This window comes from Pelecanus crispus, chromosome 4 (genome assembly GCF_030463565.1).
Source record: "Pelecanus crispus isolate bPelCri1 chromosome 4, bPelCri1.pri, whole genome shotgun sequence".
Taxonomy (NCBI): Eukaryota; Metazoa; Chordata; class Aves; order Pelecaniformes; family Pelecanidae; genus Pelecanus; species Pelecanus crispus.
The window spans coordinates 77,677,667-77,696,023 of record NC_134646.1 but is presented as its reverse complement, the minus strand read 5'-3'; the positions used below and the strand labels follow the sequence as shown (position 1 = coordinate 77,696,023).

Here is an 18,357-nt window from a genome sequence, read left to right as displayed (position 1 = left end):
AGCTGGCAGGCTGCCTAAGCTTACTATTTTATGTTCAACAACGTGAGTGTAATGTACATCACATGGAGGACTCATCAGAGCAGAAATTAATTTTGAGGCTAACAGAATCATAACCAGTTTAGAAGATAATGTGGTAATACTCACTGTTTCTTCCTCAATAGCCACATTGCTGGAGATGGACTTAGATTTGGCTAGATTCTTAGTGAACAGGGTATTCCAAGATCATTTCTACTAAATTAATACACATAGGCAGGGTTGAAAATAAATTTAGAAGCTGCTTCCCAAGTGAATTACATCTTTCTGTCAAGAATAGTAAGAAAATAAAAAAAAAAAATATTGACAGGAAACCAAATGGCCATGAAGTCACATGGAAAGCTTCTCAATTGAAAAAGCACTTGAGAGGGCTCCTTGGGCATCTTGTAAGCAATCTACCTTCAGGTTTGTCATTCACCATATGTGCATTTTAAAGGAATCCTAATTATTCTATGCTCACTTTATTATTTGCATTCCTGTCTCGGAGTTGATGGAACACTAAGAGGGGCTTTCATGCCATGAGCTGCAGAAGTCTCTCCTTCCTCTACAAACCTGCAGCTATTCTACAGGCTTCTTACCTTACTGCTCTCATGAAATACCTGCAGTTGGAAGAAAAAAATATGCTCCAAAAGAAATATATTCTGCTTTCTCTACTCAAACTGAGCTAGAAAGCATTCTCCTTACCAGAGTAAGCTCTCAGAAATTATGCTACCAAATCTGACTTTGCTGCCCGTTTTCACAGTTTCATGGGTTTATTTGACATATTCAGAATCTTTCCTTTGGTCCTTCTGTGACGAGAAGGAAAGAAAAGGACATTTCTACTTGTTATCAGATTTACACTCTCCTCTAAGATTGCATAGAAAATGAAGACAATGCTTCCATTTGAATGAAACATCCAATATTTTGTAAAGAACAAAACCAAGATTCTATCATCCGGAAGAGTACATGCAATGTAAGTAGATCTCATATCACTCTACTAAACTGGATGTCATTAAGCTATGAATTATGGACTAAACTATGAAAGATTGCCACTGAAATTGTTTCCAAGAATATTTTAAGAACAGGCCTGATGGCAGAATACTATGGTCCTCCAGGGCTTTTAATCTGTCCAACCAGAACAGTAGTTCTTTTGAAGCAAAAGCAGGTAAGAATCATCAAAGTGGTTGGGAAATCTTCCAAATCCTTCCTAAAGGAGGATCTATATAGTCTAAACAGATGCCCAAATTAAGGCTTTTTCTAAAATTAAAAAAAAAATATTCATATCAAAGTTAATGGATGGGGGATGATCTTCCTCCCTCTTCAGGGAGGTAAGGACCCTTCTGAGTTTGTGAGAATGTATCTCTGGACACCTTTTTCCCATCTGAACAGGGACTTTTGCAGGAATTTCTCCCTGAGCTAGATGCCATTATCTCTTCCTCCTCTTCAGGATGACTCTCAGAACCTGGTTGCGTTTCTAGGGAGTGAGGGTAGGCACGGACTGAGACACGAGTACATCTAAACACTTGATCCTGTGCCCTCACAGTGCAAGAGTCAGCGGTAAATCAACAGGTAAACATAATCCATCCTCCAAACAGTGTATAAAAATCTGCCTTGTACACAAAACTCACAATTTTGGTTTACTGTTTGAAAAACAGCCCCATTATTTGAAGAAAAACAGAAGTCTGGAACCAAAGCATTACAGCAGATGCAGACTGACAAGAGCAATACTTCATCCATTATTTGATCCAAACAGAATACAGAAGGAATCCAAATTACTTGTTGCTGCTCAAACACAATAGAACCAGAACTGACTGAAAATTAGTTTATATTAGGACAAATTATAACAGATTATTGCTACAGAGACATGCATTCTGGTACACAGCTGGGGAAGAACCATCACGGGAACTTTATCATATTGGTCCAATTAATTTTTAAGAGAAGTGCCAAACATAACAGAAGTGTGAGAGATACCCATCAGTTACAAGAAGTTGTGTTTCATGCTAAAACCAGAATTACCCGAATTTTGGAGTAATCTTTGCTGCAGACACATTTTCCTACCACATACCATAAAACAAAGGGGCACTAGTGTTGCAGTCATTCAGAACATGCTCAAGCCTGGATCATAGTTGTTTTTATCTTGAAACAGCCATATAACTAAAGGTAACAGCAGACAGAACTAAATAGATTCTGCATAAGCTGATGTCTGTTAGTGGGAAGTATGTCCCAGCAAAGCCCCAGCAGCAGAAAAGAGTTAAAATGAGGTAATGAATTCCACTGACAGCCCATGCAGGTTCCCCATCTGCTCAAGGGCTATTAGTCTTTACAACTACAGCATTGTTTGTGTTGGTCATTTGTGAGTAGACAACATGGACACCTACTGTACAGGCTTCCCCTCGGCCTACAGCAGACTTGAACACTACAAGACTGAGAAATGGTAGGCCCCTGAAGGTAGGATGCAGAGGGCTCTCTTCAAAGCTGAAAAATCCACTGGTGGTCATCCTTGTTTTATAAGAGTCTAGTCCTATCAGTGAGCACTTCTCTCTACCACAGACAGATTAATTTGAGCAGGCCCATACTCCAGTGAAATTCCACCAACCTCTCTCCAGGGAATCCTGTCCATACCCACTGGTTCTGGAACAACAAGCTGTCTGTGAAATACTATGCTCTCAGCAACAGACAGCTTGCTTGGTCCCGTTCTGCAGGTGGAAGTAAGCCCAGTGACACGCTTCAACTGACACCAAGATTCCTTACCAGCAAATGCAGCAATAACAAGAGCAGTACAGTGTTTAGCACTTGTTTCAGCAAAGGTTTCAAGGTATATGGACTATGACCCCTTTTACTGAGCCTTTTGCCACAGCATCAAATATATAGACAAGCAGCAAGTAGCACACATTCTGTGCTAGAGAGGTGTGTGGGTGAGCAGCAGGCTACAGAGTAAAATAGCAGTCACTCCAAGTACTATGCTGGGTGGACAAGACTAGCACAATACAGAGGGAGCTTAACCGAAGTGGTGAGGCACAAGACACGATACATCACCTGGCATGGATCCCTCCGGGAGTACAGACAACTGTTAGGAACCTACCAGTAAAGTCAGAGCAAGAAGGCTGAAGAGATAAACCTGGAAAAGAGCTAGGATTCACAGGAAGAACCGGGACTCACTGAGCAAACAGAGAAGCCAAAAAGAAAGTGGGAGAGTCCAGGGAACAAATTAATTGCATAAGGAATGGGGGGAATAATCACAGGATGTTAGAGGGAGGCATTAACTGGGACTTGGGTGAACAAGTTAGCATAAAGGCACTGGAGATGGTTGGGGCAAGGAAACAAACCAGACCTGAAGTAGGGCAGGAAGGAAATAAGATTTCAATATTTAACTCAGAGCTGGGAATCAGGATGACAAAGTTGAGAAATGATAACTAGGATTAGATGTGATATATGAAGAACAAAGGACTGAGTCAAGCTAAGGAAAGAGACAAGATTAAGGATGCTGACTCACAGGAGGGGACATCACATATAGAAATAACCAACAAGTCCATAGCTTCTGCTGGTTTGCCTGTCCATTCCCTACATTAATAGCTTAATTCACAAAGTAGCTTCTGAACAACTGCAGTTTACAGCTAGTGTTTTAAAGTAAACTGGCTCTGGTTTTCTCAGAAATGTCTATAGTGATGGGTAGGTGCTGATACAACTGACCCCTGTCCATGCTCTAAGCCCACTTGACATCTGTGGATTTGTATCTTAGAAGCCCTAGAATCATGTTACAGCACTTGTGTCTGAACAAGCAAGGCCTCTGAAAAGTGAAAGGTTTCAAAAAAACATCATTTCGGTTGCTGCACATCTATTTTTATCATTCAACCAACCTCTGAAGACTAATGTGTCCAGAGTAGATCACCATGGTCCAAAGCAAACACCAAAATTTTGTAACATCCAGTAAATAAGTTTCAACAGACAGTAAGACATTTCTATAGTGCTGGGAATAACTTGTCAAAAAGTTCATGCATTCTCTCTCATTGAGAATAAAAATTCACACATTTTTCATACACATGCTTGAAGGTTCACATCTGACTCCTTACTGTTCCTCAGCCTATGATGTGGTGTCTTTACCAGCTGTTAAATTCAGCAAAAAAGTTAATAACAATTAACTCAATACAGGCTACAAGTTCACAGCAATGAGAGGATAAGGCATTAGACATTTTGGAAAGGAAAGCTGGAAATCAGTTTGCAGGGAGGTGGAAAGAAAAAAAGATCAGATTATACATTAATTAATATTGTTACTGAACTTTATGGTTTTGAAGCAGCATTTTACAGCTGTTCCTGGAGAATATGATCCCATCTTGGTAGAATGCAGTGAACCCTTCCCTTCTCCCCTTTCTTTAAAATTAGATTTCCAACAAGTAGTACTTATATAATATTCTTGTTCCATCAGAAAAGCATTCTATCATTTCTTTGCAATATTTTGTAAGCAAAAGCAATTCTTTCATCATTTCCTTCCCCTTTTAACCCAAATACAAACAATTTAAAACAAACTACTTACTGATGCATTTCTCAAAGTGCCTGTATTTGTATTTACTGTTCCCATAGAAAAAGGCTTTTCAAAATACTTCTGTATTAAACATTCAAAAGAGGGAACTGTGTCGCTGGGGTTTATCAGCCATGCTGCAATCCTTGGATCTAACACGACACTGTCAGCAACTACAAAAATAAGTTATTTCTGACAATCAACATATTTAAATTACTTCCCATACTGAGAAATACCTCTAAAGTTTTGCCCATCTTTCCTGTAGACACACATCATAAGTGGACAAGCATTTACACTATGAGAATGTTAAACATTGAATTCACAGCTATAACAAACGACTACATAGGAGTAAGTTCAATATTGAATATTTTTGAAGAGGGGTTTTTTTGTGGGTTTGTTTTTTGGTTTGTTTTGGGTTTTCTTCCCCAGGTTTTAAAATGTAAGTAAACCTTTGGTTCTTAAGATTGACTGTAAAAGCCTCTCTGCCTAGTGAGATGCTGCACATTCACAAGCTCATGTGAAGACTGCATGAAATAAGCGCTTATTTTTCTAATAACAACAACTACATCTTACCAAGGATACATGGAAGAAGAGAATCCTGTTACCAAACAACCTGAGATACCTCAAAGATCCTTTTCTCATATCTCTATTTACAATGAGCACGAGACAGTCTCTAGCTGAAAAAGGATAAAGAATCAAACCCCCCAACCATCCATCCGTTGCTTCCCAAATAAAATTTTCACCAAAGGTGAGGGTAGCAGTAGTGAGTTATAGCCACCAATTCAGTCATGGAAAAAGGATGACACCCTCAAGGTGAGGAGGCAGCACGTAAGGAACAGAGACAGAACAAAGCTGAAAGGAGCAAGGCAAAACCAGGCTCAAGTTGGGGTGAAGAGTCTGTGCTGATAAAGCATACTTTCCCCAAGATTATGAAATGGTACTCAAGCCCTGTCCTCCTCCTACTCCAAAACATCGGTGAATCCCAATGGCAAAGCATGACATATTTTACTAGTTAGGGCTACTGTATCTGTATGTATTCCACTGTTAGTACACTAGTTTGAGAATGAGTGCAATCATTCAAGTGATTGCAGTCAATATGACAGACAGAAATTTCAGTGTTTGCTTGATTTACAGTGATAGGATTTTTTACCTTAAAAAAAGGCAAGGGATTTGTGTTGGGTTTGTTTTTGTTTTGTTTTTCTTTTTTTTTTTACCATAGCAGAAATAATGGGTGAAGAAGCATCAACTTCCAAAAAAAACCTAGACAAGAATTCTTTTGGATACTAGAAACTTCAGATTCAAATCTCATGCATCAGATAGGATCTACCCTAGATCTAGTATTTCCTGTGTGTACAGGTTATAAAACTGTCATTAGTGCCAGTACCATCATGATGTTTCTTTCCCCCAATTCCCATTCCCAGGGCTAAGTGTCTTTTGCGTAGATCTTCAACACCAGATTCTAAATCATCATCAGTTTACTGTAATTTACTGACAAAACTTTTCAGATGCTGAACACAAGCTGAAGACTCTCCATAGAGGGAGTCCTTCCTGAAAGGTCACACTTATTTTTTGTAATTCACTCAACAGTAATCCCATACATAGAACCAAGAAAAAAATAAAAGTTATATTTACATCTTGTATCTTCTGTTTATAGTTGCTTTTGAATCCATATAGAAGAATCTTATTTGTTCCTATCAAAAAAAAACCAAGGACCCATTCAAGTGATTCCTAATTCTGACAACTTTAAGCACCTCTGGAATTTATTTTAGCCTTTCCTCTCGAGCAGAGAAAGTTTTTCTAGAGAACATGAAACATGAAGCAGTTTGACCTTTTCAGCTATAGTCAGGACTGTGTTGAGAGTTTTTGTTTCCACTGGAAGCTATCCTTAAATTATTCAATGATTTGATTCCTACTTTGAGAAGAAATACATCACCTTGACATCCCAAGCCTCCAGTCACAACCTCCCCCAAGAAGAGTGTTCTTTTCCGTGGTACTAAAACTCTGTTTTCCAATATATTACTTAACCACCAACCTAGTTACTTGCACACCTAGTGATTTTAGCAGAAACATCAAAACCACAGAGATTATAGGATTAGATCATAGATTAGGTTAGATAGTTACCTTGTTTCCAGCTAATTTCATTATCATAAACTTGAAGTAGAGTCCTCAGAAAATCTTTTGCGTTGAAGCAAATAATCGGAACTTTGCAATGTAGCATTTGAAACAACACTTGCCTGCACAGAAGTAGTTTGTTAACACAACTACATTGCTATTAGATGTAGTGAATCTATTTACTTTATACATTTGATTAGCACCTAATACTAAACAGTTAACACAAGACATTTCTTTATTCCTGTAAGAACAGAATACTTTATTTGAATATTAAACTCTCAATTCAATAATCCCTGAAGCTTCATTCTATAATAAATTAAACATCCTAGCAGATATGCCTTATCATATATTCATAAAGAAAACAAATCCTTATTTGACACTCAAAATTAAATGCAATCTGAATCCGAAACAGCAACTGGCATCCCTGTAATATTTTAATACACCCAAGTAAGACCACAGAGGCTTCTGAGAATGTAGTATTGTAAAATCATGATATAAAAGTTACTAGACAATCTAAATTGCCATAATTGCCTAGTGTTAATATGCTATTTAAATCTAGAATGCTTCATATTTGTCACATTTTTCCATTCCTTTTGAAAATGTCTATAGTTCCCAAATCCATGCTATTTTAAGTAGATTTTACCAATTATATAGATCAGTATATAAAGGTTGCCAAAAAAAAAGACACAAATAATTTAAGCTCTATAGCAATATAGAAAAATAATATTTTTTTTATAAAGCTTTCAAGTTTATTTATCTTTGGTGGTATGAAACCACAGTACCAAGTTTTTGGACATATTAGAAATTGTGTAGATCATGAGGTATTATTGTATACAGTGTAGATCCACTATGGAACAACTGCGCCATTCTTAGAACAAAAAATTACCTATAGGTTTCATCTAAATGCTAATACACTTAGTCAACTTGTTTATTATTCAGTTTTTACTGTTCATACGTATATGTTTTATTCATACGTTCTCCTCAATTCAGAACAACCCATATTCAAACTAACAACAAGTTGTTAAACTAGTTGTCATATAACTCCAATATTACAGCTGGAGAAGTACAGGTAAGTGAAGTGATTTGTTTCAAGTCACAGTGGAGTAGTGGCAGAGATGCAACTAACAACCAAGTCCAACATCTTGAAAATGAATGCTTTGTAATTTAATAACCCAAATTCAGTAGTTTACAATAAAGCAGTTATTACTGAAAGTCAAAATATTCTAATGAAGTTTTAACATGCAACTATGATATCTAAGAATCAGATTCAGTTCCCACTTCTCCCTCTATGTGATACTATTTCAAAGTTAGTAGTAAAGAATAGAAATGGATTTTGATTATACTAACTGGAAATTTAAAACATAATCCAACTTCTTTTTAAAATTTAGTCCAACTATTAAACAGATACATAAAGCACTTTAAAAAATTATCTTGTAATTTTGATGTAACTTTATTACTGACTATCACGAAAACTTCATTCAGGATCTCAAAAGCCATTAAAAAAGCCTATTGTGCTCAAAAAATTAAAGTATTAGCAGAGCTCAAAAAGGATGTTTACCATAATAACATCCATAAAAAATGTACTAGATAAGAAATGCAGTTCGGGAAATGGAAGATAAGACACAGATAAACCCAGATGAATCATATTTTTTGGTGCCATACAGCTGTAAGTTGTTCATAAAGGATTTCTACGTGAATGTAAACAGCTCCTACCAGAACCCCAACCTAGTTCTGCAGGGCTGCAGTTAGTCATATGCTAGGCCCAAAGGCATAGTCTATTTGTACTTGGTTTGTATTAGCCCAGGCTTGACACAGAACTAATACAGCTAATATGAAATTCAACAAGCTTGACTTTAAGGAGATTAAGCCTGTGCCATGTAACCAACATCACAGTTGCTAAAAGTGTATGTAAAGCAAAACAGTATTTTTTCCTACACACTCTCACCAAGCAAATTTCTTGTGAGCCTGTTGTTCTTGTTCCCAAAGAGATGACCATTCAGATTTTAAATAAATTAATTTATCATTTTCATTAGCAGCATTCCAAGTATAGTCAGTTGAAGAATAACTGGGAGGGCAAGGGTGATCAGTCTGATTCTTCACCAACACAACAATTCCTTTCACTGATGAGGTTAAGACCTGTTAAGTATAATTACAATAGTGTTTCCTCTGACAGATTTTATGCAATCCTATAAAGTTTCCCAAATATTTTACAATATGAAACATATTATGTGCACTAGAGTTCTTGCACACACCATTGACACAGTAGAGGAGCATGCAAGTGTTTCAGCCTTGAAACAAAAATTCACAGTGACATAGTAAAAAGCAGGAAAAAAAACTCTAATTCAAACAGTCTCACTTCAAGTATACAAATCCCTGTTTACGCCAAGCAGATTCATTTTTTTTAAGTTTTACTTGGTAACTAAAAAAAAAATTGTAGTCATGAGGTTTACCTCATTTTATATTTATATTTTGGTAAGCAATAATACACAAAACTGGTCCAGGTTCTAGGCTCCCAACGAATATGGTTTTGTGTTTATCATTCATGTGCACAGTTCAAATGGTTCTACAAAGCTGACCCTGAACAAAACACATCATTCACTAACCTGCTCTGAGTTGAGCTGTGAAGAACCATCTTGAAATATCATAGTAGTTACAAAAGCCACTGCCTGTTCTACAGTTGCAAGCAATTCTCTTTTTTCTTCACATCCCAAACTCCTGATATCACAAGGATAATTTTCAGAAGATTCTGTTTGTCCAGAAGTACAACTGTATCTTCTTTCATGTGAAGCATAGGTCTTTACAGGTAATCTTCTTGTTTTCTCTGAACATGTAGGCACATCTTGCTTTCTTTTAAGGGAAGTAGCTTTATTCTTTCCACCAATTTTTGCTTCTACTGAAAGATTACTTTCTCTATATCCCCATGCTGGCAAGTCTAAATCCTGGTAATAGGTCACTATTTTGGTATCTTGACAGCAAGGCATTTCATCAGTGTGTACTGTCCTGACTATCTGACCAGCAGTACTTTTTTCAGGGCTGGCAGATGTTTTTATTAAGGCAATTGTGGAATCATGAATTTCCTGGAAAAATTGGAAATCTTTTAGTGAATCAATTATTCAACTTATTAGGAGAAATAAACGCACATGAGTTAATTTGGATAAGCTTTGAAGGAAGTGATATTCTATGAAAAAAAAAATGTTGGTATTAAAAAAACAAAGAGTCAGTTTAAGGGAACCACATTACATAAAACAAAATTCAAGTACTTATCAGTAAAGATTATTTTGTTGATTTATATTGCTTACATCCAAACCCACCATTTATTTTTAATCTAATATTAGTCCAACACTAAAAATGGCAAATTAATAATCGTAAGATGCATCTAGTCCAGTAGCCTGTCTTCCATAGCGACTGGCTTATTAGCAGCCTTTGTCTGAAGAGAGACAAAACCATTCATTTCCATCTTTAGCTTCAATATTCAGAGCTTTTTTCGTGACAGCTTAGTTTACTAAAGAACTTTTGGCAAGAGACCATAATGACTGCTTTGGAAATTCAAGTACACGGAGTCAACTGATCCCCACCAATTTCTTCAAACAACTTAGAAGATTGCAAGACATAACAAAAATATATATGAAAGTTGCACTGAAGAAGTATTATCAGGTGTATGAATAAGTATTATATTCTATTCTGTTTAATCCACTATGCCCAGAACAGCTTTCCTACTCCAGATAGTCCCTGGATCCCTTTACAGGAGCATGCATAAATAGCATTAAGCAAGAAGTTGCATGGTAATGTTATGATTCTACTCCTTCATCCTTGATTTCCTTCAGAAATTTCCTTGATATGCTACTGGTCCTAGTATTTTCTTACTGTTTATTTTGCTAGTTTCTTCTACAACATCTTCAGCTGAGATAGATCCTCTGTCTTGATTTCATAAACAAGGACTCTCAAATGGCAACCGGCAACCTTTCCAAGATTCTCCAAGGTAAATGTGTGTTTAACTGTTTACAGATATACAGAGTTGTATCTTCCCTCAATACTGCTCTTATGCCTTGGTCATCAACAGGTCTTACAGGAGCTGGCAAGCTGTCAACTCCTGATGCATTTAAAAAAAATGACGTATTATTAGTGATGCATTTGCAATCTGTTTCTCAAAGTTTATTTGGACCATACTATTGTATATTTACATTTAACTTACTCAAATGAGGCAACTAAAAAGAATACAAAGTCTGGTAAGTGCAGCTTTTTGCATGATGACATTTTTTAGTAGTGTCATTCATACTGTCCCTTAGCCATACTTCTCTTTCCTGCACAGATTTTAGTATTCATTTTAAGCGTCCAATATTCTGTTTTGAATAAATACCTAACTACCTACAAATGTTTTGGTTTTGGAGGGGAAATTCCATGTATTTTCTTTTAAAAGCTCCTTCATTTTTATGTAGTTTCCTTTTTTGAAATGAAGCATTCCTGTAGTGACTTACCTATCTTTTAACACCTTGGAAAGATTATAGTCCCTGTCAGAGCATCTTTCAGTACGAAGATTTTGAATCTGATCTTACACAGAATCAAATAAAAACCAGTTTCTCTTCTGAGTTCTCTAACCATTCCACAAAGCAGCTGTCTCCTAATTTTTAGTCTCAGCACCACGCATTGGCATAATATTCACCCAGTCCACTGAAAAGTAACTGAAGCCTCTCATAATTACTATAGTTTCTGCTCCTGTAGCACAGCAAGTCTCTTCAGTACCTCTGCTGTCATTATCATTCCAAAAACTAAGGCCTTCTCACTTCAAAAGAACCACAAGTTACTGCTGTGCAGGGCTCTCATCCATTCCCCAAGACGACAGTTTTCACTGATCAAAGGATATCGTCCATCTCTATTCAATCTGTATTGATTGAGCAAGCCAGAATGACAAAACCAATAATTTCTTTTTTCTAGTTTTGCAATATTCCTCAACCCAGTTTCTGTGTTCCCAAGCCTCAGAACTATGAAGTCAAAAGATGAAAAAGGCTTAGACTGCTCAAGATCATACTTCACAGGATCAACTCCACAGCAAAAGTGCAATTAACAGGTTCTAAGTAAACAGAAAAAGGTAGCTAATTAAGCTTTTGCTGCTACCAAAACGAACAGTGGTCATTCTGAGCAAAGGCAACTGGAGTTGGGCAATGCTAATCAAGAAGTGGACACTATAAAAAGTTAACCATAAGTGGAAAAATAATACCACAGCAGGACAAAATGTTTAAGAGCCACAGAAAGACAACTAATTTGCTCAAGTGTATTCTCCAGGCAAACTGCAAATAGTTTTATTGTTTAACACAGTAGAATTTGAATTAGGACACTCAAATAATTACAGAATCAGGAATAAGCAAGTCTCTTTTAAAGGTTCAAAAATAAGAACAAACCAATTTAATTATCAAGTCAGAATAATACAGCTGGACCTACAATTAACCACAGAGAGAAGCAGCCGCTTCCAGGAAGAACTGATCTTCTACTAGAAATAATGACATGGCTGGAAGCAGAGAAGACAATTCCCATGATGTAGTTTCATAATTTATGTGGATGTGGGAAAATTTCACTAGATGCAGTGAGTCAAAAGTAGCACCTCATCATCACAAGAAGGGGTTCTGCTACTATCCATGTGCACCCACAGCTGCATGTCTATCTATGAGCCAATATAATTTGTAGGAAACTATCCCACCCCACAAAAGAAACCAGTTTTCTGCATCTTGAGCAACCGGAATGGACTTGAAGTGTGCAACATTGTGCTGGTTTTGGCTGGGATAGAGTTAATTTTCTTCACAGTAGCCAGTATGGGGCTATGTTTTGGATTTGTGCTGGAAACAGTGTTGATAATACAGGGATGTTTCCATTGCTGCCGAGCAGTGCTTATGCAGACTCAAGGCCTTTTCTGCTCCTCACCCCACCCGACCCCACCAGCAAGTAGCATGGGGGTGCACAAGAAGCTGGGAGGGGACACGGCTAGGACAGCTGACCCCAACTGACCCAAGGGATATTCCACACCATATGACATCATGCTCAGCATATATAAAGCTGGGGGAAGAAGAAGGAAGGGGGGGACATGGTTTGGGACATAGTTTAGTCTAGTCTACCCTTGATTGGCTTAGAGTAGACTTGGTAGTGTAGGTTAATGGTTGGACTGGATGATCTTAAAGGTCTTTTCCAACCTAAACGATTCTATGATTCTATGACATTTGGAGTGATGGCGTTTGTCTTCCCAAGTAACTGTTAGGCGTGATGGAGCCCTGCTTTCCTGGAGATGGCTGAACACCTACCTGCCTGCTGATGGGAGGTTTGTTTTGCTTTGATTTGCTTGAGTGGCTTTTGCTTTACCTATTAAACTGTCTCTACCTGAACCCACGAGCCTTCTCACTTTTACCCTTCCGATTCTCTCCCCCATCCCACAGGGGTGAGTGAACAAGCAGCTGTGTGGTGCTCAGTTGCCGGCTGGGGTTAAATCACAACAAACATCCACAGGAGTCAGAGTAAGGAAGACTGAAATTTGCAGCTAGGACAGGAATACACTCGCAGTATCTACAACTGATCAATCAACTCAATGGATCTTACAATCACAGCCTGAGTTGGGGCTGCCGCAGTTATTTCTTCCCATTCTTGTACTGGCACTCACTCACATGCACATTAAACCAAATTCAGAGAGATAATTAAACCAAAAATTAAACTTCCTAATACAAAGTAATTTTTCATATGAATCAGCTCACTTTATGTGCTAGTGATTGTTCAGTGACAGGGGCTTGAGAACATTTTTAAACCCTGGTAATTACCTAAACATAGCAGCCTCATTTATTATTATCTGTCACAAAAGACTAACTTCCTACAAAAAGGATAACAGAAGTGGGGCCAAGACTCTCATAGATAAATAGATGCCAAGTACAAAATAAGGCAGAGGAAAGTTATCTGAACTGTGAGCGTATGCAATATATTGCGATAAAGCTTGTTAGGAAAGAGCCAGTCTATAACAACTTCAAACCTGCTATAAAAAGACTGCTTTTAGTGGTCTTCAATCTTACAATATGCTTGCCTTTTCATTTTTCAGGTGTGCATCCTTATCACCTAGTTTATTTTCCTTTGTCTTCTCTATACCTTTAAAAAAAGAATGGGAAACATTTTACAATACAAATGAATCTGAGACCAGTGTATATAACTTAGATTACATACGGTGTTACATTATTGACACTTCTACCAAACCTAAAACAATTACAATAAAATCTTCCATGACAACCATTTTCCTCCAATTACTATCATTCATGCCTAAAAGGGCCCTGCAGGTTCCTAAATATGCATATGCAAAAGCATGCTCTGTCCCCATAAGAAAAAATTAATTCAAGTTTGCTCAAAGCAGACAAACATCTTCCATGGTATTCAGAAGAGGCATTACTATAATACCACAAATATGCATATTTCCTTCTTTCAAGAAAACACATCCCATCTTGGTCAAAGTAAAGCTGGGGGGATGGGCAAGAAGAAAAAAAAAGAAAACCAAAACAAAAAAAAACCAAAAAACCCCAAAACCCTACACACTTCACACAGTTTAAGTGTTTCCTTGGAATTAAGATAATTCCACAGTAATTTTCTTCAGTAAAACACTATTTGCATATACATCTTTAGCATATCATGCCCTACAGAGAACCAACCATGCTTCATCTGCAGAGGATAATTTTATCACATTGTTCATTCTTGTAGTAGAACAGGTATTGTAAGACCAGACAAGAACAGGGAGCAAGGAGAATTCAGACCTACTGAACTGACAGAAAGGTAAGATAAGGACTAGCACCACAAGAAGCAGGACGACTATCAGTGCCGCGTCTAAGACAGAGCCCTGTGCTGCAGCACAGCTGTTAGCCACTGAACTACCAGTGATACTCAGCCGACAGCTCTGAAAGCAGACAGATGCTGTAGTTTAAAGAAGGCTTTGTTAATGCATGTCAGGACTCTGCACTGTGCTAAATGAAGTTAGGACATGCCTTCTCTTTTCTGCCCTCAACGCTGCCCAGTATCCCCAAGAAGAGGGGAGGCAAGCGAAGACTGGAATAAAAGAACAAGGGGCAACAGGCTAGCAGTAATTACAAACTCAGTAGGTACAGGAACGGGAACAGGGAAAAAAAGAATTCCTCTGAAGTCTGGGTCTCTCCAGAATTTGCAATTAGTTAGGATTCCTTTATTTCTAGATTCTTTTACTGTCCAGCCAAAAGACACCTCACAGGCAAAATATGTATTTTGTGCCCTTCTGAATCCTGGTCCCTACCAAGTACAACACTCCACTACTGTGTCCAGCTATGAAATTTCCATTACCAGCAGCAAGACACTTTCTGAATCTAATGTGCTGATGACCAATGTCAAACAAAGCATAAGGTGATCTATTCCTATTTACTGAGATTGTTTTAAAAAAATTTTGTCAAGGCAAACCAGGACCCTGTACTTAAAATACTAGGAAAAAAAAAAGCATTTACAAAGACTAACTAGCTTAGCCTCCAGAAGAAACCAAGCTTATCACTTTATAGTATTACATGCAGGTTCATGTTGGTGTATGTGTATCATCAGTTATTTATCTCCAGCTCAGACTTCTAACCTGAGCTGTTAGAATAGCAAATATGGCATAACTGTATTTGTAGCTTCAAACATTTTAGGTTTGGTTTTCTTGACACTTCCTACAACAATAAAATTATAATTTAAGAATGATTGTAACTGAGTTTACATTCAGTGCTTTCAATTGTTTCACAGCTAGATACTTTTTTCTTGACAAATTCACCCTCCTGAGAAGATGATGAGGATTACATTTCTCTCCTTCAGCACACAGTATTCAGTACGACAGGTATCTGAAGAGCTACGCAACCTCAAATTTCTGGTTTATGAAAAAGTATCACCAGATGGCAGCAGAAACCCAGCCTTGCCTTCAAACTCCTTTAAGGATAGATGGGACCATTACAAGCTCTACCGCCAAGATAACCACAGAATCTCACCTTCTAGTTCAACATCGTAGATATTTGTCCTATTTGAACCCAATATTTACCTTCTAAAGACAGTTTGTCCAGTAAGTAAAATTTAATCTTTAAAGATCTATCAATAAAATACAGTTCAATACAGTTTGAAACCAACTAAAATGACAGGTTTTGGTTTGGGTTTTTTTAAGGGAGGCAAACTTTTTCTTCTCTCCAGATCCACGCTGATCAGCTAAAGCTATACATTCAGGCAATTTCCTAAAAGCAATTCAAATAAATTTGTTCTTAAGCCTGTACACTAGAAACAATTGTGAGTAATTACTACACAGAAAAGAGCAAGAAAAGCTAGTCATATGACCTGCTGCCACTAAATGCTTTATACTGTTCTTCACTCCCCAGTGAGTAAGGGTTTAGCAGCACTACAAAGACGACAGCAAGCTCATTTGGCTAAAGATACCAGACACCTTCATGGTGTTTTTTAAAAGATAATATGTAATTTTACAGCTTGACAGAGAGTGAATGGATCAAGAGCAGACAACATTACACAACACAGATATCACACAGTAGAGAGAGTTCCGGAGTCCAAGACAAAAAACACTACACAGGAAAATCAAGGAAAGGAAAATGACAAGGTAGCAAGCAAAGCAGAACGGCTGAGTCTGAAAAGAGATCCGATTTTCTTTAAAGTAAGCTGAGTTTTGGTCCAAATGTCCCATTTTAAAATGAACGCATCCCATATTTCTTCAAATGTGTATCACTGATTTACACAGCAATGAACTACTACCCTTTTCACTGCCACACCATCAGGCTCCACTGATCCAATACTTTACTACTGAAAGAAGAGCCTGAACTGTTATTTACATAAAACTGAGGCTGCAACGAACACCATGTACACAAGAACAAATGCTAGATTTAAATCCCATCAACCAGATAATGTTCCAGGATCTAGTTCTCAGGAGAAAACAGACAACTGAAATTGAGCAAAACTCTTAACTTTCTATCTACTTCTTTCCAGAGCTACAAGCCTGGCAGACTATGAAATACACAGAATTGAGAATAAAAATTCCATCTTACAAAACCTCCCTAGTATCCACAACATTCTGACTAATATTTGCTCAACAGAGTCAAAGATCTGCTGAGGCACTTTTAACATTACCTAATTTGCTCTACCACTGGGACTTGTTCACTCTTCCCCCTAGAATTTCACAAGGAGTGAGTTGCTAATGAACATGTGTTTAAAAGACAGACATGAGTCTGGAGAGTTCACAGGCCTTCTGGTAAGTTCACAGTAGCTCTAGTGATCTTTAAACATCTAGTCCAGAATTAAGTTAATGTATACATTTAATTTACAGTATTAGTTAATTAACAATTTGAAATTCTCATCTGCTTCTATACCACACAGCAGGAACAGGAAGAAAAAAATGAAATTGAGGGTACTGGTAATATCCTAGTTCCTTATACTCACATAGCATTATTTAATCAGAAAAGTACCAGCAAATGTCACAGTTACAGCTTAATTTCTTTTCTAAACCTGGAAACCTAAACGCTCACTTTTTTCTTCTTTTTAAATAGGGACCAGAGGTTTGATATTGTTTTGTTTGTTTGTGTTTCAGTTTTTTCAACTGAAAATAGAAACACTTGAACAGGCCAAGATTTACTCACTCTGGTTATTTTTTCTCTTAGTCTGAACTTCTCCTACAGGAATAGACTGCAAAGCTGTCATAATCTTCTGAGCGGTATCAGACAAAGGCACTTTAGAAGTCTCACATCCTATGTATGATGTGTACAATTCCATTTTTAAGATTAAACCTAAACAAAGAACACACACAAATTATGCATGGTATCAGGGCCACAGAACAATCTGCACTTATATTCCATTGAAATTAAAGACAAAATACAGCAAATGTTCAGCCATTCATTCTCCTCGACAGAAAATTCCTCCCTGACATGCCTATCAGTTTCTAAGTATTGTAAATAAAAATTAGCAAATTGTAGTAATTTACAAAAACCACAAAGTGAAACTTCTTTGAAACAGCATTCTAATACACTGATAACAAATTAAGCAGTCCTATTAAGTAAAGCTACCTTCTAATAAAAAAATCTGACAAATAAAACTATTATCATTTATGTCCAAAATACTTCCCCCTTCCTTAATATCTTTAAACTAGTCTGTATCTAGCATATGCAAACATTTACTGTTATGGGTCCTCAGATTTTATCAAAAAAAACCCCTTTCAAGTAACTGCCAAATTAGAGCAACACAAGATGAAAGAAACAAGTATTACTATAATGATACACAAACATTAGTGATGTGTTATTTCAGAAAATATTTATCATGAAAGACCTCTATTCCTTAAACCTTGTATAATTGATGTACTCAAGCACTATTAAATATTAATAATATTAAAATAGTTACTATAGTTTATTTGTCAATTTAAGAAACAGATCAGCAACATCTAAAGTCTCTACAAGCTCTGACTGTAGCTACTGCTGTTCTAAACTTTATCGTTTTTTGAAAAGCAGTTGCTTTTCCAGTTGACGTGTAGCCACATTCCGCAATACTTGGAGAGCCCCTAGATACAATACAGGAAAATTGGGAACAACTGTGTCCATACTGATGACTTTGTTGATTTTATATAGTTAGACCAGAACAATGCATAAAACTCACCACAAACACAAGATAAATACCCAATATTTTCAAAATATTTAAAGGATTCAAGCTGTACAAGTCAACTGCTCTACCAAAAA

At 37.1% G+C, this 18,357-nt stretch overlaps 1 protein-coding gene across 1 annotated transcript in view; it reads right to left on the bottom strand.

Annotated features, from left to right (window-relative positions):
• POLN (DNA polymerase nu) overlaps positions 1–17,464 on the bottom strand; it is a 102,478-nt gene extending 85,014 nt beyond the window's left edge. Inside the window, exons 1-6 of the mRNA XM_075709796.1 lie at positions 17,272–17,464; positions 13,692–13,753; positions 9,244–9,717; positions 8,586–8,776; positions 6,650–6,762; positions 4,544–4,701 (exon numbers count right to left, since the gene is read on the bottom strand). Of these exons, the coding sequence (XP_075565911.1) occupies positions 4,544–4,701; positions 6,650–6,762; positions 8,586–8,776; positions 9,244–9,717; positions 13,692–13,753; positions 17,272–17,404 (1,131 nt within the window). The 5' untranslated portion in view covers positions 17,405–17,464. The remainder of the gene's footprint in view (positions 1–4,543; positions 4,702–6,649; positions 6,763–8,585; positions 8,777–9,243; positions 9,718–13,691; positions 13,754–17,271) is intronic.
• Positions 17,465–18,357: the final 893 nt, after the last annotated feature.